The 21,279-nt window shown below is 40.2% G+C and overlaps 1 protein-coding gene and 1 long non-coding RNA gene across 5 annotated transcripts in view; one reads left to right on the top strand and one right to left on the bottom strand.

Annotated features, from left to right (window-relative positions):
• trpm7 (transient receptor potential cation channel, subfamily M, member 7) overlaps positions 1 to 21,279 on the top strand; it is a 133,765-nt gene that overhangs the window by 74,598 nt on the left and 37,888 nt on the right. For 2 of the 4 annotated variants that reach the window (XM_061878201.1, XM_061878191.1), the window contains exons 12-30: positions 760 to 894; positions 973 to 1,026; positions 1,101 to 1,241; positions 1,360 to 1,494; positions 2,288 to 2,565; positions 2,684 to 2,912; positions 5,152 to 5,304; positions 5,395 to 5,538; positions 7,461 to 7,589; positions 7,659 to 7,910; positions 9,621 to 9,795; positions 10,081 to 10,216; positions 12,518 to 12,696; positions 15,735 to 15,867; positions 16,731 to 17,503; positions 18,353 to 18,441; positions 20,391 to 20,487; positions 20,569 to 20,645; positions 21,189 to 21,226. In XM_061878201.1, coding sequence (XP_061734185.1) covers positions 760 to 894; positions 973 to 1,026; positions 1,101 to 1,241; positions 1,360 to 1,494; positions 2,288 to 2,565; positions 2,684 to 2,912; positions 5,152 to 5,304; positions 5,395 to 5,538; positions 7,461 to 7,589; positions 7,659 to 7,910; positions 9,621 to 9,795; positions 10,081 to 10,216; positions 12,518 to 12,696; positions 15,735 to 15,867; positions 16,731 to 17,503; positions 18,353 to 18,441; positions 20,391 to 20,487; positions 20,569 to 20,645; positions 21,189 to 21,226 — 3,347 coding nt within the window. Of the gene's footprint in view, positions 1 to 759; positions 895 to 972; positions 1,027 to 1,100; positions 1,242 to 1,359; positions 1,495 to 2,287; positions 2,566 to 2,683; positions 2,913 to 5,151; positions 5,305 to 5,394; positions 5,539 to 7,460; positions 7,590 to 7,658; positions 7,911 to 9,620; positions 9,796 to 10,080; positions 10,217 to 12,517; positions 12,697 to 15,734; positions 15,868 to 16,730; positions 17,909 to 18,352; positions 18,442 to 20,390; positions 20,488 to 20,568; positions 20,646 to 21,188; positions 21,227 to 21,279 lie in introns of those variants that run through there. The other 2 variants (XM_061878182.1, XM_061878208.1) reach the window with 2 other exon arrangements.
• The window catches only part of LOC133537260 (uncharacterized), a 33,384-nt gene continuing 19,568 nt past the window's right edge, over positions 7,464 to 21,279 (bottom strand). The window contains exons 2-3 of the long non-coding RNA XR_009802642.1: positions 8,948 to 9,819; positions 7,464 to 8,852 (exon numbers count right to left, since the gene is read on the bottom strand). This is a non-coding gene — a long non-coding RNA (uncharacterized LOC133537260). The remainder of the gene's footprint in view (positions 8,853 to 8,947; positions 9,820 to 21,279) is intronic.

The raw sequence follows: 21,279 nt of genomic DNA, 5'->3' as shown, positions 1-21,279 counted from the left end.
CTCGGCATCAACAATATAAGTTTATGGATCATAATTTTTCCCAAAGTAATCGTTGTTGACTCTCACAAAGTCTGCATGATTTGTATTGTTGTTGTTGTGTAAGGGATTTGCAGTTACTACCACTACGTCACGCGATAACATGACTGGCTAGCCTATTATCTCTCAGAATGGCTTGGGAATCTCTGTGAAAGCGATACTATTTTGATCATATCTATTGACTAGGAAACTGTGTCTTTCCATGACATACATCCTATATTTATATATATGATAATAGCTTCAATATAGATGCAATTGTTTTTCCAGTCTACGGTTACTTTAAATATGTACTTAAATCTCAATGTACTGTACCGTACATCTGCGATGCCATAAAACCACAGTAAGTGAACGGCCCTAAGTGTGTCGCAAAAAGGCAAAAGATCATCTTGTGTTGGGCTCTGGTGGATAATGCTGTGCTTCCCAACGTCACAGTCCATGCTGGACTTTTGTTTCCTCCCATTGCACCGCAGCTCCCCAGTACCGCCATCACTCATACAGCTGCAGACCATTATGTGACTACCACTAAGCCAACACAATCATCTTGCTACTCATTTGTGTTGCCAGCTATTTAGACATGTTTTTTTTTACCAGGTAACCCTCATTTTTATTGCTGCTATATAAGCCCTACACTGACTATATCAAAGTTTAATTTCTATAGCATTGTCCTTGTCTTCTGCCTTTCTAATATCTCATAGGTGTACATTTGCCTATTTTTGTGTGCAGGTTAGCTCTTTGGAACAAGCCATGCTCGACGCACTCGTCATGGACAGAGTGGACTTTGTCAAGTTGCTAATTGAAAACGGCGTCAGCATGCACCGCTTCCTGACAATCAGTCGACTAGAGGAGCTTTACAACACTGTAGTGCTATGAAACACAAGTAAAGAAAACAATGGTGTAACTTGTTTTTTCTAACCCCCTTTTATCCTCTATTTTTAGAAACAACCTCCTAACAATCCGACTCTTCTTCACCTGGTTAGAGATGTTAAGCAGGTTGGTGGAGAAAGCAACTAACATTCTCTCTTCCTATATGTTCAATGTGAAGAGCGCTTTGTGGATTTTCACAGAGTCACCTTCCTCCAAATTACAAGATCACCTTGATTGATGTCGGCCTGATTATTGAGTACCTGATGGGTGGGACTTACAGGTGCAACTACACCAGGAAACGCTTTAGAATCATTTACAACAATCTCCATGGCAACAGTCGGGTGAGTGAGAGCCTTTATATCTCCCTTACCAGTTACAAGTACCAAGAGTACATCATTAGGTGATGGGCCGTTTTGGAACTGTTTGCAATTTACTCACCGTCTCCGTATCGCTGCACAGAGGTCTGGGCGCCACCCAACCGGTTCGGGCTCTCATTTGAGGAAGAGTCATGAGTCATTCAGCATGCAGGCCGATAAAAAGGAGAAGACGAGGCACAACCATTTCATCAAGACTGCACAGCCTTACAAACCCAAGGTGAAGCAATGAATGCTAAACTAGTCATCACATAACACCCAGCACCTATCAATAATCATAAAATGGCACCTATAACAATTTGTCTCAGTACAATCAGATTTAAAAGCAAATTTTCCCCAAAGGAAATAATGGCAGTATAAAAAAATACTTACATTACTTACATTAGGTATGGCAAAAGTTTCTCACTTTTAGACAAATAATTGTCGTACAATAAGTTAATTAAAACGTGAAAATTAGATTACTATTGGCCCTGTGATGAGGTGGTGACATGTACGGGGTGTACCCGCCTTCCGCCCGAATGCAGCTGAGATAGGCTCCAGCACTACCGCCACCCAGAGAGGGACAAGCGGTAGATAATAGATGGATGGAAGAGTGTAAAGAATTATTTACATTTATGCTCTGTAAAGCAAGGCGGAAACAGCACATTTTCACATGTAATTTCAGTCTGGACACGTAGGGTTGTGGATCTCCTCTTTGCTAAGACTGCAGTTGGGACTGCTGCGCGAGGCCTGACTGCAGCAAAATCTTCTGGTTGAGGAAATTACCTGCAGATTGATTTGGCTTTCATGTCTACAAAACATTCGAAGAAGTCGCTAGATTTGTCGCTATTCGTTAAGAGGAGTTGAAAAGATTGAGTGATACAGTTGCCAATTAGGCGTCATGGGTGCTTGAATTTATTGGAATATGTTTTCCAGAAAAACTACCGAAAGCCAAACATTTCAATCAAATTTTTACTTTAGAGGTTGTACTTATTTCGAATTACTGACATATCTGTTCTCTTTTATCCTTCCAGCTGGAGTCCACAAAAGAGCAGAACAAAAAGCGGGTCAAAGAAGAGATCGTGGACATCGACGACCCAGAGACAAGGCGCTTTTCCTACCCATTCAATGAACTGCTAGTGTGGGCCGTGCTCTTGAAACGGCAGAAAATGTCGCTGTTTTTCTGGCAGCACGGCGAGGAAAACATGGCCAAGGCTCTGGTGGCCTGCAAGCTTTGCCGTTCGATGGCTTACGAGGCCAAGAAGAGCGACGTGGTGGACGATACATCGGAGGAGCTAAAGGAGTACTCCAAGTAGGTTTCCCAATTTAGCAGTGACGTTGCTCTTTGTAAGCTGATCGCTGTTTTTGCGATGGTGTACTAATAATTAAGTTCACATTCCACTCTGACAACGAGTGCTTGTGTTTTCCAGTGAGTTCGGTACGTTGGCGGTAGACCTGCTAGAGCAGTCCTTTAGACAGGACGAGACCATGGCCATGAAGCTGCTGACCTATGAACTAAAGAACTGGAGCAACTCCACCTGTTTGAAGCTGGCCGTTTCTTCTCACTTGCGACCCTTTGTGGCTCACACCTGCACCCAGCTGCTGTTGTCTGACATGTGGATGGGGCGACTAAACATGCGCAAGAACTCCTGGTACAAGGTTCATGCTCCCTCTTAGTTTTTTTGTGATTTCTTTTGACGGAATAGTTAAGGAAACCTGACAAAAAGTTGAAAAAGGGCAACATCCATATTCAATCTCCAACTATTCAAATAACTTAGATTCAACCCACATTTTCTAAACCATTAAAGGTTAAGAGGAAAAGTGATGATAACCACTGAAGAAAAAACATTTTTTGATGTACCTGTGGGGATCAGTGTATGTTTTGGTCGTTGTTTTCGTTTTATGAACAGGAATTTCATCCATCTATTTTCCACTGCTTGTATCTCTCAGGCTTGAAGTGGGGCTGAAGCCTATCCCAGCTGCACTCGGACGGAAAGCAATTTGAAAAAGAAAAAAAATGTTTTTTTTTTGTTTTTTTTAAATACAATGAATAACATTTTTAAATTAAAAATCTTTTTTTGAAATACCAAAAAACTATTTTTCTATGTTGTGGAGCAGTAAATACATATTTTTTTAAAGTTAGATTTTATTTTATATTTCATAAAGAAAAAAATAAAATCACCATTCAGCAAAAACAATAAAAGAGATACAAAATGAATGCTTTCTCATATTCCGACACTGGAACTTTTTAAAGACAAGTCTGGCCTGGAGGAAAAACAGAATGGTGTTATGTTCTGTTTGTATGTAAAAACTAGGGCTGTCAAAAATAACGAATTAACTCATGTGATTAATCACAAACATGTTTGCATTAATCGTTTCGTAACCGTGTATTGTTACTGGAAATGTCAATGATCGGGTCAATGCAAAGACTAGCAAGGTTGGGCTCGCTGGAAAAACTTAATTGAATGACATTCATTCCATTAAAACATTTGAAAATTGTTCTTTGAAGACATGAAAATCAAATTGCATTTTTTTTCAATATTGGGCTCTTTTTTTAAAACTTTTATGAAAGAGAGTAATAACGTGTGGTTATTCATGATTAATCCAAATTCTAAAATGTAATTAGTTTTATTAAGATAATTAATCATTTCACAGCAGTAATAAAAACATAATCCATGATAATTTGGTGTTTTTGACACAAGATGTAACATTATACGGTTTTATTTACAACAAGCCAGTCTGCGGTCTTGTCGCAACTTGTGGTTCCGGTATCTGAAAAGGAAAAAAAAAAAATGCATCTGTTTTTGGTCAGTTTTTGTGAAATTTGTCGTTGTTATATGAAATGAAAATCAAACTGTTTTTTTAGATTGATAGTTGCTTTTGGAATAAGAGCTCTGAGTTTATTCATTTTATATTAGTATTTCAAAATGATATTTAAATAAAGGAATAATTTTTTGTTTTTAAATTTACATTTTATAAAACAAAAATTAAAACACTAAAAAATGCATTGTGCTTGTCTACAAACATGCATTTTTATCCAAACAATATCTTGATGTATTATGTTGTTAACATTCAGCCTAGGGCTTCACGGTGGCCGAGGGGTTAGTGCGTCTGCCTCACAATACGAAGTTCCTGCAGTCCTGGGTTCAAATCCAGGCTCGGGATCTTTCTGTGTGGAGTTTGCATGTTCTCCCCGTGAATGCGTGGGTTCCCTCTGGGTACTCCGTCTTCCTCCCACTTCCAAAGACATGCACCTGGGGATAGGTTGATTGGCAACACTAAATTGGCCCTAGTGTGTGAATGTGAGTGTGAATGTTGTCTGTCTATCTGTGTTGGCCCTGTGATGAGGTGGCGACTTGTCCAGGGTGTACCCTGCCTTCCGCCCGATTGTAGCTGAGATAGGCGCCAGCGCCCCCCGCGACCCCGTAAGGGAATAAGCGGTAGAAAATGGATGGATGGCATTCAGCCTATCCCATTCATGTTTGACAAAACATGCATTTTATTTTTCTCAATTATAATTGATATGAACATTTAATTGCCTGTCGGCCCAAAAAATTAGTCTGGTGTTCATGGCTGTCACGTCCATATGTAAATGCCTGGAATGTGTGTGTACACTCACAGAAATGTAGTCCTAGAGAAGCAACTTACAATTTGCTGTCAAGTTGTTGTTATAGATTATACATTCAAAGATAGCCAACGTTGGTAGCTAAACTGCCAAATCGCTATCACTAGCTGATAACACACACATCTAATGCATGGGTGTTATGTAAGGTGGTAAAGTAATGCTTACAATACTTTGCAAAGTGAGCACCCTCTAGGCAGCTGTGTAGTTGTTGCAAACAACCCCTTGAAGAATGTCAAAATATTGGAATCCACCCACCTTCGTTTTTGTCTCCAGGTCATTCTGAGCATCCTGGTGCCTCCTGCCATTCTGTTGTTAGAGTACAAGTCCAAAGCTGAAATGGCTCACATCCCACAGAGCCAGGATGACCATCAGATGACCATGGAGGATAGCGAAAACTTCCAGAACATAGCTGACGACATTCAAATGGTTATACATATTTTTAATTGCATACACATTCTTGTTTGTGTGTGTGTGTGTGTGTGTGTGTGTGTTTTGTTAATTTGGAGTTATTTGCAGGATGTGTTCAAGGAGGCCAGATCCTCTGATCCTATTGAGTCAAAAACTGACATGGAGATACCCATTCGTGCAAGGAAGCTGCCGTTAACCAGAAAAATATACGCCTTCTACCATGCTCCCATTGTCAAGTTCTGGTCCAACACGGTACGTAGACAACACATTGTTGTATTTGCTGGTTATTTATCCATATAGATCCTAAGATATAGTGATGCTGCCTGGTAGCAACCTCAGATCGTCCAATCACAGCATATCATATCAATCCCCACATGTCCAAAATGTTTGCTTAAAGGTTGTAAATATAGCATTTGTTCGCCCAAATCGCAAATTGGCGGTAAACATAGTTCTGTTTGACTACACAACGATCTTTTAACAAGTATACCGTACAAAACAACAAAGCAGCAACAGCACAGCGACAAAGAGAAAACTTATAAGTTAAAATTAATATGGATAGTTTAAGTTCCAAAAGTTAAACTTGTGAAATAAATACTTACAATACAATACATAAAACATTTTAAAGCGCATGAAGAGGTAGTTAAAGGTATTGAATGCTGGACCACTCCTTAAACTTTAAATGCAGCTACTGACATCTTTTTGAGTATATAACTACACCAGAAAGCTAATGTTTTTTACCTGGCACTAATTTGAGACCCTGGTGGGTCTTTTATTTGTAGAACACAAACCCGACGAATATAGGAGACTGGTGGTATTTGAATAAAAGATTTATTGTAAAGGATGTACATTATTGTGTTTGGGCTGACAAACTATACAGCAGGGCTATTAAACTTCGGTAAATTGTTTAGGCGACCACATTTCCAAAAAGAAAAGAACCTTGGACGCAGACTTCTTCCCTCACTATAATTCATCCATCCATCCATCCATCCATCCATCTTCTATCACTTGTCCCTTTCGGGGACGCGGGGGGTGCTGGATCCTATGTCAGCTGCATTCTGGCGAAAGGCGGTGTACACCCTGGACAAGTCGCCACATCATCGCAGGGCAACAGATAGACAGACAACATTCACTCACATTCACTATAATTCATATTTTATATATTTCTGACAACCAGCGTCTTCCACAGTTGGCATTTGTTTTTGGTCTATTTATTTTGTCAGTATTACGAATTTAAAAATAGCCTTGTCTGTGCAACAGGAACGCTCTGCTCTTTTTAAGGACCTACTGCAAATAGGTGTTCAGCGAAAAGTGTATTCTTATTATCCCCACTGTGGTCCATACAGACCACAGATGAAAAAACAGATCATTTTTGGCAGCTTTCTCAGGAGCGTTCAAGCCCTATGGTTAAGAAACACTGAACTATATGACAGTTTCACTGTAATCTATATAATCTAGTGTTTTTAAGAAACTGCAGCAAAAATGTTAGTCTCTCCCAGGTTTTTGGAACGTGACTCGGGCTGCAAGTTGAATACCACTAGCTTAAAACGCTACAAATTTAGTTTGTTAAATATTCAAGAATACTGGTGAGAAATATGTCAGATTTAGTTTTTTGAATCATTATTTTCAAAATAAGTGTAGTTTAAATTCCTATGGACTTTCTCAACATTCATACATAACTGGCGAGTCATCAGATCACGTTCATGCTTGAGATGACCTCTTTGAGTGCGTGCGTGCGTGTGTGTTTGTTGTTGGCGAGCCTGGGGCAGGTTCTCAGATATTCTATTCACAAGGGAAATTATGTGCAGATAGCATCACTAAAACAGCCAATTAGCATATCCAACACGATGCGCCTCCCTGCATTCTCACCTCAGCCATCAGATGGGATCTAAACGGGTGATTTCCCAGGGGATTTCAACATTATGGTTAATGTGTTGTTTATTTAAAGCTCCACCAGGTCCGTGTTGTATCATGTATATCAGCTAGTCTTTTGCATGCGTGCACCTGATAACCTATACTTAACTTTCCCACAGTCAGCAGTATTTTGACAGCAGGAGAAAGGAGTTTGGAAATTGTAATTAACGTTCAATAAACTTGACATTGTCATTGTTATCCCATTTGTAAAACATTTGCAGCTGTTATTTTGTGCTTAAATAACCACATGTTGCGTTTTTCAGCTGTTTTATTTGGGTTTCTTGATGCTCTACTCCTACGTGGTCCTGGTGAGAATGCCAGAATGGCCTTCTCCTCAAGAGTGGGTGGTCATCCTCTACATCTTCACCTCTGCTATCGAGAAGATCCGAGAGGTACGCAGTTTGATATTCTTCTATTGTTCCTCTGCAAGGTCCTTTCATGATTTTTCAACTTGTTTGCAGATGTTTATGTCAGAAGCAGGAAAAATAAGTCAGAAGATAAAAGTGTGGTTTGATGACTACTTCAACGTCTCCGATTTTCTGGCCATCATTTCCTTTTTTATCGGCTTCGGCCTGAGGCTGGGTGGAGGGAAAGCCTTCATCCCTGGCAGGACGGTTTACTGTCTCAACATCATCTTCTGGTATGTGCGACTCCTCGATATCCTGGCCGTCAACCAGCAAGCTGGACCCTATGTCATGATGATTGCCAAAATGGTAAGTTGCAGACATAATTAACATACCAGGGCTAATTTTCAAAACATAAATGTATACTTTTTTGTAATTAAAAATAAAAATGTGAACAAGAAACACTTTATATTTAAGTAAAAAAATGACAGCAACAGTTTAAAGGAGAGAAAAGAAATCTGAATGCAGAACTATCAATCAATCAATCAATGTTTACTATATAGCCCTAAATCACTAGTGTCTCAAAGGGCTGCACAAACCACCACGACATCCTCGGTAGGCCCACATAAGGGCAAGGAAAACTCACACCCAGTGGGACATCGGTGACAATAATGACCTAGTGGGACGTCGGTGACAATAATGACTATGAGAACCTTAGAGAGGAGGAAAGCAATGGATGTCGAGCGGGTCTAACATGATACTGTGAAAGTTCAATCCACAATGGATCCAACACAGTCGCGAGAGTCCAGTCCAAAGCGGATCCAACATAGCAGCGAGAGTCCCGTTCACAGCGGAGCCAGCAGGAAACCATCCCAAGCGGAGGCGGATCAGCAGCGCAGAGATGTCCCCAGCCGATACACAGGCAAGCAGTACATGGCCACCGCATCGGACCGGACCCCCTCCACAAGGGAGAGTGGGACATAGAAGAAAAAGAAAAGAAACGGCAGAAACTATGACTAGGAAGGGTTGTACTCCATGCTGCAAATTGGTATTCTTATGCATATGCCACAATTAGATGAAAATTATTATTTTTCCTACCTTTTTTTTTCGTGCACAGGCTGAGAGCTTGACTTAATGTCCATATAAATACATCCACCCCGTTGTGACATCACATTATAGCCAGACTGCAAAACCCGCGAACAGAGGCATCCAAGAATCTGCGCTTTCAATTGATATACAAGTTATTTCATCACAGCAGCTCAGGCGAGGCACCAAGTTGTGTGGGCAGGGTTTGTTCCCAGAGCAGCCAGCCTGAAATGCAGGTGTCAGGGACAGACTTGGAAGCATATAATTGCGACAAAGTTATGGAGAAAAGTTATATTATATCAGATTGTAGGTGTTCTTACCCCTTTGCGTTCTTATTTTGCCGTGTTTGTTGCATTTTTGTTACGTTTTGCTTGATCGCAAAAGATGTCAATCGAGGTGGTCTGAGAAGTAAAAGAGGAACGAAGTTCATTTGTTATTAATTTTCAGTGTGTTATCGTTGATAGTTAATATCGGTAATCTCCACTTGTCTGTTATCTTGAGTGACGTGGTACCTCAAACACTCACATCGAAATCAACCCGTGACGCTGATGAGAGCGGCGCTGGGAAATCCAAACCCGGTCAGAAGAAGAGCCAAAACATCCTTGCCACCAATAAATGCCTTCAAAACCATTCTGTTTATTTTTTAAATAATTTATATTCGATCGATGTCGCAAAACAGTTGTAATACCAGACTAAATGTCAGCACACGGCATTGTTTTTTGAATCAAACAGTCCCGTCGGCGCTTCATCACATCTATGAAATCCCGACCGGCGATCTTGATTTGTTCATTATTTTTTGCTATCTGGAAGGTGTTTGCAATGCCCTCGAGCCCAGACCCTTGTGTTGAGCTCAGCTCAACTACAAGGGTCTGGTGAGAGTCAGGTTACAATGTGGCCCCAGTCAAAATAATTGCCCAGGTCTGGCTTTAAGGATGGTTTCATATTCCTTTGCTGGCATGTGCTTCATGTAACAATGCATGTTGTCTCTTACAGGTTGCCAACATGTTTTACATTGTGGTGATCATGGCCGTTGTCCTGCTCAGCTACGGCGTTCCCCGCCAAGCCATCCTATACCCCGACGAAGAGCCAAGCTGGACGCTGGCCAAAGAGGTGGTGTTCCAGCCGTACTGGATGATGTACGGGGAGGTATATGCGTATGAAATCGATGGTAAGGACGATGAGAACGGAAGGGCTGATTACGATGGTTAAGGACAATTTTACTCAAAGGCTTCTCACTACGGAACCCCCTGATGATCTGTTACTAAAAAACAAGCTCAATAAATCAAAATCTCATTCAAGTGTTCCACTGGCATAATGGTTTAGGATTGCTTAAGAGACTGCCAATTGTCACAATTATTATACTGGGGGGTCACATACACATCTAGAACTAAAAGGAAGTGATTTTTGTGTACGTACTGTATTGTGTGTCCTAATTGTCTCCTTCTCTTTTCAGTGTGTGCCAACAACAGTGATCCAAACGTGAAGAACTTGTGTGAGAACGCAGGAGTGTGGCTTACTCCTCTCCTGCAAGCAGTCTACCTATTTGTTCAGTACATACTTATGGTCAACCTCCTCATTGCTTTCTTCAAGTAGGTGGCACAAATCTAGCAACTAATATCACACATGTAATGTGTAAAATTAACAGTGGAAAGTACAAAATATTCAATGTGAGAGATGTCAAGTGCATGCCAAAGCAACAGATAGCGCTATATCCTATAATAGTTGTAATAACTATAAAGCCACTTATAGGACATGAAAGGCAACAGATACTACAGCAGGGGTTGTATTTGGACACCTTTGCAGTACAAAGTCTTGAATAAGAGTGTTTTATATACGAAAAGGGACAAGCGGTAGAAATGGATGGATAGATGAGGACTACTGCATCGGTCTTCTATGGTTTTTGTTTTGGCAGCTAATTAAACAAAATGTAATTATTTTATTTCAATTGAAGTACATGGAGTATGGATTTTTCAAAAATTGTATTTGTAAAAACCCTTTTATAAAAGGTTTTTATTATTTTGGCGTCAATACTTGATCTGCGGCCGTGTATGTTTGAGGAACCCTGCACTAGTAGTTACTGGTGGATAGTACAATTAACCCCTGCACAAAAAAACTTTTTTTCAATGAAGTTCTTATTTATAGAATTGGAGGAGATCCTAAATAACATAAAATGAGTAACAAAGATGTACAAGAGGAAGGGGGAATTGTGCAGGCTTGCCACTAAATGAAAAGATGTATGTAGAGTGATTAAAAAACAAACATATATGAAAGAAGTTAAGTAAAATAGCTATAAGTAATACTACTCATAATGATTGTCCTTTAGCTTTATGAAAAAAGGAGTCGGTAAAGCTGCTGAAGTTTGCGGATGACACTACCCTTATCGGGCTCATCTCAGATGGCGATGAGTCCGCCTACAGGAAAGAGGTGGACCGGCTGGCGTCCTGGTGCAGCCTCAACAACCTGGAGCTGAACGCCCAGAAAACAGTGGAGATGATCATGGACTTCAGGAAAGTCACAGCCCCACCATCCCCCCTCACCCTGATGGACTCTCTCACCCCCGTCTTTATTGTGGACTCCTTCCATTTCTTGGGCACCAAAATCACCCAAGACCTCAAGTGGGAGCCGACCATCAGCTCCCTCATCAAGAAGGCCCAGCAGAGGATGTACTTCCTGCGCCAGCTGAAGAAACTTAAGGTGCCAACCAAGATGCCGGTGCAGTTATATCCAGCCATCATCGAGTCCATCCTCACCTCCTCCATCAGCGTGTGGTTCCCCGGCGCCACAGTCCAGGCTAAGCATCGACTGCAGCGCATGGTACGTGCTGCTGAAAAGTTGATTGGCTGCAAGCTTCCATCCCTCCAGGACCAGGAGGCGTGTGGGTCGGATCACAGCTGACTCTTCTCACCCTGGACACAAACTACTCTCCCCCCTCCCTTCTCCCCTCAGGCAGGAGACTACGGTCCATCCAGACCTACACTTCTCGCCACCTGAACAGTTTTTTTCCCCTCGGCCATCAGACACATGAACAATACCAAGATCTGATTGCTCACTTACAGCTCATCTTATTACTTATTCTGTCTTATGTCTTCTATGTTGCACCATTGCACCAAGAAAAATTCCTAGTTTGTGTACCCGTTCTCAAACAATGGCAATAAAAACTATTCTGATTCTGAGTAGAGAAAGAAAATTAGGGCAAAACTTAGGTGGACCAAAAAAATGGTATAATCTTTTTTTTTTGCTCTTACGTAAGGTAGAGATTATTTGCCACTTATCCGCTGGCAAACCTATTCCACCGTGAACAGGAAAGGGCTGAACGTCTCCCAGAAAAACCCCTCCACTAACCCACCCGACCGCCAAAGCTCGACAAACCACGCACACACACACAGTCCTGCACACTTGAATTTTTATTTAAATTCAACACTGTGATAGTGTTGTAAAAAGAGGACGAACCACAAAATGTTTTCGCAAAGATAAAGCAAAATATTCTACATTGAGGACTCAACTACACAGTGGCCTAGTGGGTAGAGTGTCCGCCCTGAGATCGGTAGGTTCTGAGTTCAAATCCCGGCTGAGTCATACCAAAGTCTATTAAAATGGGACCTATTATTATTATTACTCAGCATTAAGGGTTGGAATTGGGGGTTGAATCGCCAAAAATTATTCCCGGGCGCGCCACCGCTGCTGCCCACTGCTCTCCTCACCTCCCATGGGGTGATCAAGGGTAATGGCTCATATGCAGAGAATAATTTCGCCACACCTAGTGTGTGTGTGACAATCATTGGTACTTTAACTTTAACTTTTTAATTTAGTTGTTCTGTATTTGTTCAAACTTTTTATGAATAAATGTTGGGTGAGACAGACATCAACATCCTCGCTGTTCTTCGTTCCAGCAACGTGTACCTGCAGGTGAAGTCCATTTCCAACTTGGTGTGGAAGTACCAGCGCTACCACTTCATCATGGCCTACCACGAGAAACCGGTCCTGCCTCCCCCATTCATCCTCCTGTGCCATATCTACTCACTCTTCTGCATGTGCAGGAAGAGAAAGAAGGAGCACACATACGGACCAAGTATGTCTGCCATCCCCACTCATCACAAAGGCTGCCAATGTTGATTATCAGTTTAATATAACGTAACATACACTTATGAAATTGTCACATTTTTGTGGCCTTATCTACAAAACCCAAAACCAGTCAAGTAAGCACGTGGTGTAAATCGTAAATAAAAACAATGATTTGAAAATCATTTTCAACTTATATTCAATTGAATATACTTCATAGACCCCGAACGGGACAAGCGGTAGAAAATGGATGGATGTATGGACAATATATTTAATGTTCGAACTGAGAAGCGTATTTTTTTTTGCAAATAATCATTAAATTAGATTTTAATGGCAGCAAAACGTTGCAAAAAAGTTGGCACAGGGACATTTATACACAACGTCCACAGTTTCCAAAAAACAATTTGAAATGTGGACACTTGTCCACTTTGCATCAGTTCATATTAGGTGAGCTCGTGCTCAGCGAAGCCGGCGGCGTTTCTGGGGGTTATTGATAAATGGCTTTCCCTTTGCATAGTAGAGTTTTAACTTGCACTTACAGATGTAGTGACAAACTGTAGTTACTGACAGTGTTTTTCTTAAGTGATCCTGAGCCTTTACACACTGATGTTGCTTTTTGACGCAGTACTGCCCGAGGGATCGAAGGTCACGGGCTTAGCCACTTACGTTCAATGATTTCTCCAAATTCTCTGAACCTTTTGATGATATTACGGACGGTAGATGTTGAAAACCCAAATGCAATAGCTGGTTAAGAAATGTTGTCGACAATTTGCTCATGCATTTATTTACAAATTGGTGATTCTCGCCCAGTTCAGTTCAGTTTCAGTTTATTTCGAACATGCATACAATACATGTAATGCATCACATATTTCCAGTTGTTTCATTAAAGCAAGTCCGAAAAGGAGTAGGAAGAAACACAGTTCATTTAATCCTACCCCTTTTTATCCCACAGCAATTTTATCCCACTTCTCTGTTCTCTGTAACAGTGATTTTTTTTTTTTGTTTGTGAATGATTGAGCATTTCATGGAAGCTGCTTTTATACCCACTCATGGCACCCACCTGTTCCCAATTAGCCTGTTCACCTGTGGAATGTTCCAAATAAGTGTTTGATAAGCATTCCTCAACTTTCTCAGTCTTTGTTGCCACTTGTGCCAGCTTTTTTGAAACATGTTGCAGGCATCAAATTCCAAATAGGCTAATATTTGCAAAAAATTCCAGTTTGAACACTGAGTATCTTGCCTTTGCAGTATATTCAATTAAATATAGGTTCAAAAAGATTAGCAAATAATTGTATTCTGTTTTTATTTACGATTTACACAATGTGCCAACTTCACTCGTTTTGGGGTCTGTACTGGGGATGTGCCGATCGATCAGACACTGATCATTATCGGCCGATTTTTGTGAAAAAGTGAAGTGAAGTGAATTATATTTGTATAGCGCTTTTTCCTCAAGTGACTCAAAGCGCTTTACATAGTGAAACCCAATATCTAAGTTACAATTAAATGTGATCACCATTGCTGATTAATGCCGATTGCAATAGCTGATCCCCTCTGGCTGACACTGTATTTGTTTTTGGTCCCCCGGCTGACCAGCGTCTACAAGCTAACTATGTGTCTTTATACACAGTTCGGCGCCGCTCCACTAAGTTAATGATATTCACTTACATTACAGCAAATCACCTGCATTTCTAAGTATCATTATCAATTATCATTATCACTGGAGTACAAAGCTATGTTACACACAGAGAGCAAGCCAAAGCAAGCATGTTAACAGCTAAGCCAATCACTAAGTTAGCTTTAAACCACACCAATATTAAAAAAGTGCTTAGTAAAAAGTAAGAAATGTGGAAGGAACTGTGTTACAGCAAAAAGTAAGAAGCTATTAACATGTAGTAGTTAAAATGAGTCTCGAGGGAGAATAGAACAGCAACTGTTAGTGTGTCAGCGTTGTTGCAAACGACATGTGGTATCGTAACGTGGACCCTACTTAAAAAAGTTGAAAAACTTATTTGGGTGTTACCATTTAGTGGTCAATTGTATGGAATATGTACTATACTGTGCAATCTACTAATAAAAGTTTCAATCAATCAATCGACACCAACAGTTGTTTCAGTATGTGATTCAAACTAGAGTAATTACGTCAATATTTTCATTTTCTCCAAAAATAATTTTGATTTTTGTAATGTTTACAAATTCAGTAAATAGTTCCCTGGACATATGACCAAAGGATATAATCAGACGTAACTTTTGTCAAGTTATTGTCTATTATTGACTTTTTTGCTCAAACAATTCTATGTAATAAAATGGAATAAAGAACCGGTTTGTACATTGTGTTTATTTTCAAATTGTCATTTGCACGCACCATAAAGAAATATATAAATGTTAATGCATGTGACCCGTATTGAACTCAGCTGATCTCACTAATGGATGATCGGAATTGGCAGCATAAAACCCTGATTGGTACATCCCTAGTGTCAACCTCTCAAATGTTTATTGCCAATTACTATTACCTTCAGGACTAGAGTTTAACATTTTCCTACTCTATTTAAAATTGTTAGTATTGACAACTCACGGTCGTGGTTATTTCCCATATATTCATAAACACAGAGTCTGCCAGACATTTAAGACCTGAGCTCAGTGTGTCCAACTGAGCAAGTATTTATGTTTGTCCAGGTTTTGTTCTCAAAAAAGCGACGAGCAACAAATCTGGAGACATTCCCTAGTGTTATTGGACACGTGTTAAAGTAAATTTAATTTAGGATTTAAAAAATTTGACAACACATATACAGCAGTATACATTGAACGTTTCAGAATGTAAAGGCTTGTAAAACACCATTATTGGACACTTAACATAACAGCCGGTGGCGTCCTATAAAAGCACGGAAATTCACTAAAAGAAGCAGAAGGTTTATTTGTTGATCTTTCATGTTTTTTTTTGTTTGCTTAAATACCACATGGCCAATTATGCACATTAAATAATGTTGCCATTTTTCAGCTATAACTATTTTTTTTTTTTTTTTTTTAACTATTGCCTCCTCTTCCTCTCAGAGCTGTTTCTCACAGAGGAAGACCAGAAAAAACTTCATGACTTTGAGGAACAGTGTGTCGAGACGTACTTTCATGAAAAAGATGACCAGTTTCACTCAGGGAGTGAAGAGCGCATACGTCTCACCTCCGAAAGGTATGATTATGATAAGTAGGGATGTTCCAATCGATCGGCAGCTGATCAGTATGGCCGGTTGTCGTTAGTGTGTAATCGCCATCGCCCATTAATGTGGATCACAAACATCCCCTCTTGCTGATACATTATTTATTTTTAATCCCCCGTTTGACAAGCGGCTAGCAGCTAATTGTGTGTCTCGATACACAGTGTGGAACCGCTGGCCTAAGCAAATAATAATCACGGCAAATAAACTGCATTTTCTATCATTATTACTGGAGGATGAGGCTAAACATGTTACTAGCTAAACCAACTGCAAAGCTAGGATTTTTCAACAGAAAAAATAAGTGTCATGTAAAGTCTATGAAGTGAAAATGGAATCACGTTACAGCAGAAAGTTAACAGATATTAATGGGGAATTACCTGTCAGATTGATACAAGTCTAGAGAGAAGATAATGTAACTGTTGGTGTGTCAGCATTGGATTGATCAATGACTTGGTGTCGATACCAGGGAGTAACATGATAACATCACTATATGATTGACACTTGAGTGTTTAGGTTGATATTTTTGGGTTGTTTATAAATTCAGAGATGAATCTCCTAGACACATAAGAACTTTGAAGGCAAAAAAAACAAATAAATAAAATGAGAAGTAGATGTTAGTTTTTGCTTTTGATTAGTTATGTACTATTTTACTCAAAGAATTGTATGTAATGAAAGAGGATCAGGAACGAATGTGAATATTGTGTATATTTTTGTACTGTCAATAGCACTCACAAACACATTACAGGTAATACATGTGATCGTTATGGGCTGATCTCACTCAAGTATGATTGGATGTTCTGCATTGTATTAATAGAACATATCTGTGGTCCTTTTTCAGGGTTGAGACGATGTGCATGCAGCTGAAGGAGGTGGGCAACAGGGTCAACTTCATCAAACGCTCTTTGCACACGTTGGACTCCCAGATTGGTCACCTTCAGGACCTCTCTGCCCTCACTGTGGACACCTTAAAGACACTGACAGCACAGAGGGCATCAGAGGCTAGCAAGGTTCACAATCGTATCACCCAAGAGCTCAGCCTCTCCAAGAACGTTGTCCCCAGCATAGTTCCCGGGGTAACGGACACAGGCCCCCAGTCCAAATCCTCTGCAATAGGAAAGCGGAGCGTGGGGGCCTACTTTGGCTCTACCTTTTCCCAAGCTGGAGCTAATTTAGCAGACTCACTTTTTGGGATTGGCGCTGGAGATGCAACTGATCGTAACCGTAGGGTCGTATTAAACCCTGTGTCAGGACTGGGGAATGATCCTAATCTGAGTCCAGAAAAGAGGGGCTTGTTCGGCCTTGGACACCTCGCTGCAGAGGCTGGTTCCTCCAGCAGCGGCGCCCCCTGTGCCTTTGTCCAAAGTGCTGTTTCCCCTCCGGAGCTGCGTCTTCGAGGCCATTCCTTTACCCTCAGTAAGCTGAGCCGTCCACATGAGCCGGAATATTCCGACTCGCCATCCAGCCTGCCCAACGTGCCTTCACGCGGGGCTCACTTCCACATTAGCAGCACGCCTTCCCAGCCCAGCGTCTCAAGCCAACCGGAACTCTCCTTGGCTGGGCTTTGCCAGCAGCCGCCTGACAGCGCCGTTGTAGAGTTTGGGGCATTTGTTGGTAAGTATGACGGTGAATCTCCGAAGATGCGTGAGCACGATAAGAACAGTGTATGTGTGTATCCTACTGTGCTCGTTGTGTCTAAGACTTTGGGCTCTGCTCAGCCTGCCTGCTTGCCTGCAGAGGGGTTAGGAGGCATGTCCAGTGGGGGGGAGGGGACTTTGGGATACGTCAATGAAGCTTTTTGCGACGACGAGGGCAAGTTGGCCTTTCCCAGCAGATGTGAATCAAACACTCAATGTCAAGGACACGGCGGACCACCGTGTTCTGTTCGCACCCCTGCTGTGGCTGCCCGACGACCCCACAGACGAAGAAAGCGTGATTGCGATCTTTGGGAAGCACCAGCCCCTTCGCCGGGGCCCACGTATGATGGTGAAAGTTGTGACAAGAGGACCTTTGTGAGAGGTTTGAGTTTAGGGCCGCATCTGCAGGGTACTGTGGTCTATCCAAATCTGGATCGGGCGGGAGCCATGCTGCATTTTCTTCTCTTGTTTGTTCTCTCTGGTGGTTCTGGTGCGTTCCAGATGTGACAGCTGCATGAATGATTGGTTGACAGAGTGGAGGTTTTTAGGATTTGACAGGTGAAGGTGGGGTCATGTTTCTCATAAGAATCAATTATGAATATGACTTTTGATGAAGTTTGGTGATGGGATTTGATTTTCCGCCGTTTTTTTGGTTTTGTTCTAAATGTCACTCGACAAATCACAACAATAAGAGTAAATTCAAAATTCTAAGTATTTAATGACAATTCCCATCAGCTAATGCATGTAGAAGAGTTGTGAATACTCTTATAAACAATCTGATGTATGTGTCAAACTCTTTGAACGTACAATATTGTCTTTGTTACAGGGCATAAAGACAGTGTAAACTTCCAGCACTCTACACCTAAAGAGACTTGCAGCCCACAGCACAGCCCGGCTACAAGCAGCAGACAACAGGTGTGTAACGTGTAGGATTTGTTCTTTATTTTATTAAAGGTTTATACAAGCCTAAACATAAGTTAAACACTGTAGAAAAATACATACTTTGTCTTTAATGACAAATCTACTATTCTAAAATGATAGTGTGCCATTTAAATTCTAAAATCTATAGTTAACAAGCAGAAGTACGGTAAAGCATTTAATTTATTTGAAACGCAACAAACCATCAATTCAAACAAAGAAATGGTAAATGGGTTGTACTTGTATAGCGCTTTTCTACCTTCAAGGTACTCAAAGCACTTTGACACTACTTCTACATTCACCCATTCACACACACATTCACACACTGATGGAGGGAGCTGCCATGCAAGGCGCTAACCAGCACCCAGGGTGAAGTGTCTTACTCAGGAACAACGGACGTGACGAGGTTGGTACTAGGTGGGGATTGAACCAGGGACCCTCGGGTTGCACGCGGCCACTCTCCCAACTGCGCCACGCCGTCCCAGAACGAAAGCCATCTCTAATGCTTTATCTTCTGCTGCAAAAAACAATATTGATATTACAGTAAATATATAATTTTAATATTAAAAAATACATATTGATAGTATATTAATAAAAATAAAATAAAATTTAATTTAAATAAAAAAGCAGCCTGGAAAGACAAAGAGCAGGAAGAAGCAAAAGCTTATATTGTACTGCTCCATCATTTAGATCATTTGATTTTTAATCATCAATACAATACATAATCACCTGATACCTTACAGTACTTAGTACATTTTTAAAGATACATATCGTATTTATTTTCATTCACATATACTCAGAATATTAAACTCACTCATTATTTCATCAAATATATTTTGTATAAATACAATAATACACCCTATGTTTCCTCCTCTTTATTTATTTTTAAATTGAATTATGTTATTGTTTTGATTTCCTTGTTTAATTGATTCCATTGAGTCACCACACAAACCGATATGCACTTAATTTTAACAGTTGTGTTAATATAAGGCTGCTTTAAAATTAAATTTACCCCTCATATTATATTTTCCGTCTCTAGCGCTAAACATTTTTTCTATATTTTGTGGCTATTATTTATCGCCTTGAATATTACTTTTGAAGATTTGAATTTCACAAGCTCCAAACATTTTATGATTTGGGACTATATAGACAGTACAGTTGTGGGTTCCCGATACCAAACATTGTCAATTATTTATTCTCTGTGCTATTTTTTTTGTTATGCGCATACCTTTTGTTTTGTGAGGTTCTCTTTTGAGTATTACCCCAGACTTCTACACAGTAATTTAAAATAAGGCAATAATAGTGTGAAAGGATTTATGGTTCAGGATATGTTTTGTTTTACTAATACTTATTACTATTGTACCACTCAAATATTTGATGTCAGGTTCCAAGCACACCTAGCTGTCTAAAATGACACCCAAAAGCATACTTGCATACTGTATGTTCTTTTAAGCTCTTTTTTCAGCTTTACATAAATATCTACTTTCCAATTTCCAAATATCATGTATTTTTTTAGAGAGAGTTTGTTTTTATCAATACTACATTGTAATTTATTATTGTTTTTCGTTACTACTACTCCTCGAAACAGAAAATATTTGTGTCATCAGCAAAAACTACAAACTTATATCCATCAAATACTTTCTAAATGTTGTTAATGTGCATAATAAAAAGAAGTGTACCCAATACGGACCCTATAGGACACCACGTGTATTACATAAGTTATCTGACTTGTGTTGACCTATTTGTACTAACTGTTGTCGGTATTCTATACAACTATATATCCAATGTAAAGCTCACCCTACTGAAACCAGACTTTTTCATTTTGCTAAACAAGCGCCCCCCGCTACCCCAAAGGGAATAAGCGGTAGTAAAATGGATGGATGGATGGATGTATAATGCTAAAATAATTGTGTTCCAACTGTCTTCTTCTCGCTGTCTGTTGCCAGGGTCCGCCTGATGGTCATGGTCACATCAGAGCTGTCAACTCCTATGCTGGCTTTACTGAGTTTGACAGGAGCCCAGCTTTTCTTCACCCCAACTCAAGTAGGCTGTTAGGAAAATAAAACTATCACAAATGTAACAAAACAATAATAGATATTCATGTGGACTGTTGTGTGTCTGTAGCTCTGAGAAAGAAGGACCGAAGCCGAGTATCCGCTGAAGACATCCTCATCCATGAGGAACCGAGGTCTTCAGGGCTGGTAGGAAGTTTGCACGAGGGATGCCGATAGCTAATATTAAATGATGTGATATCAAAGTAGTTAAACCCGCTAGTGATTGCTTAAATGACACAGAAGCATCAATGCCTTTATGAAACACAAAAAGGGATACTATGTCCCTTAATGTGTGTCGCTTTAAGAAAATATCATCAGCTATAAGCAATGTATTGTTGGAAGTTTATATATAGTTATGTTACTGTAGTATGAACTACATAGTTTTAAGTGTTTTATACATTCTATTTCACTTGCAGTAGTGTCTGTTACCTCTTCTTACACCATGTTTGAAGGTTGCAGGAGGAGTGCATATCTTTACCTCAGTTGTTTATATTCAGATAGTACTGTTGCACAGACATTAGTTAAATAGACTGCTAGTGTCAACTTTGTGGTCAGGATTATATTAGTTGGTGACCTCAAAACTCCTGACAAAGGAAATGCAAATAATTCTGAAAATAACTGGTTTGTGGAAATTAGGCTGAACTTTTGAGATGACCATCACTGAGTAACTCATTGTCCTTTCTCTCTTAGGGAAGAGTTCAGGTCAAATCAGCGCAAGCCAGCAGCCTGTAAGTATATACATGTTACATTCGTGTCATGCACATACATTTACCAACCCTTC

The sequence above is a fragment of the Nerophis ophidion genome, linkage group LG02 (assembly GCF_033978795.1).
Source record: "Nerophis ophidion isolate RoL-2023_Sa linkage group LG02, RoL_Noph_v1.0, whole genome shotgun sequence".
In the NCBI taxonomy this organism is placed as follows: domain Eukaryota; kingdom Metazoa; phylum Chordata; class Actinopteri; order Syngnathiformes; family Syngnathidae; genus Nerophis; species Nerophis ophidion.
Note: the sequence above shows the minus strand (reverse complement) of the source record. Positions and strands in the feature narration are given on the sequence as shown.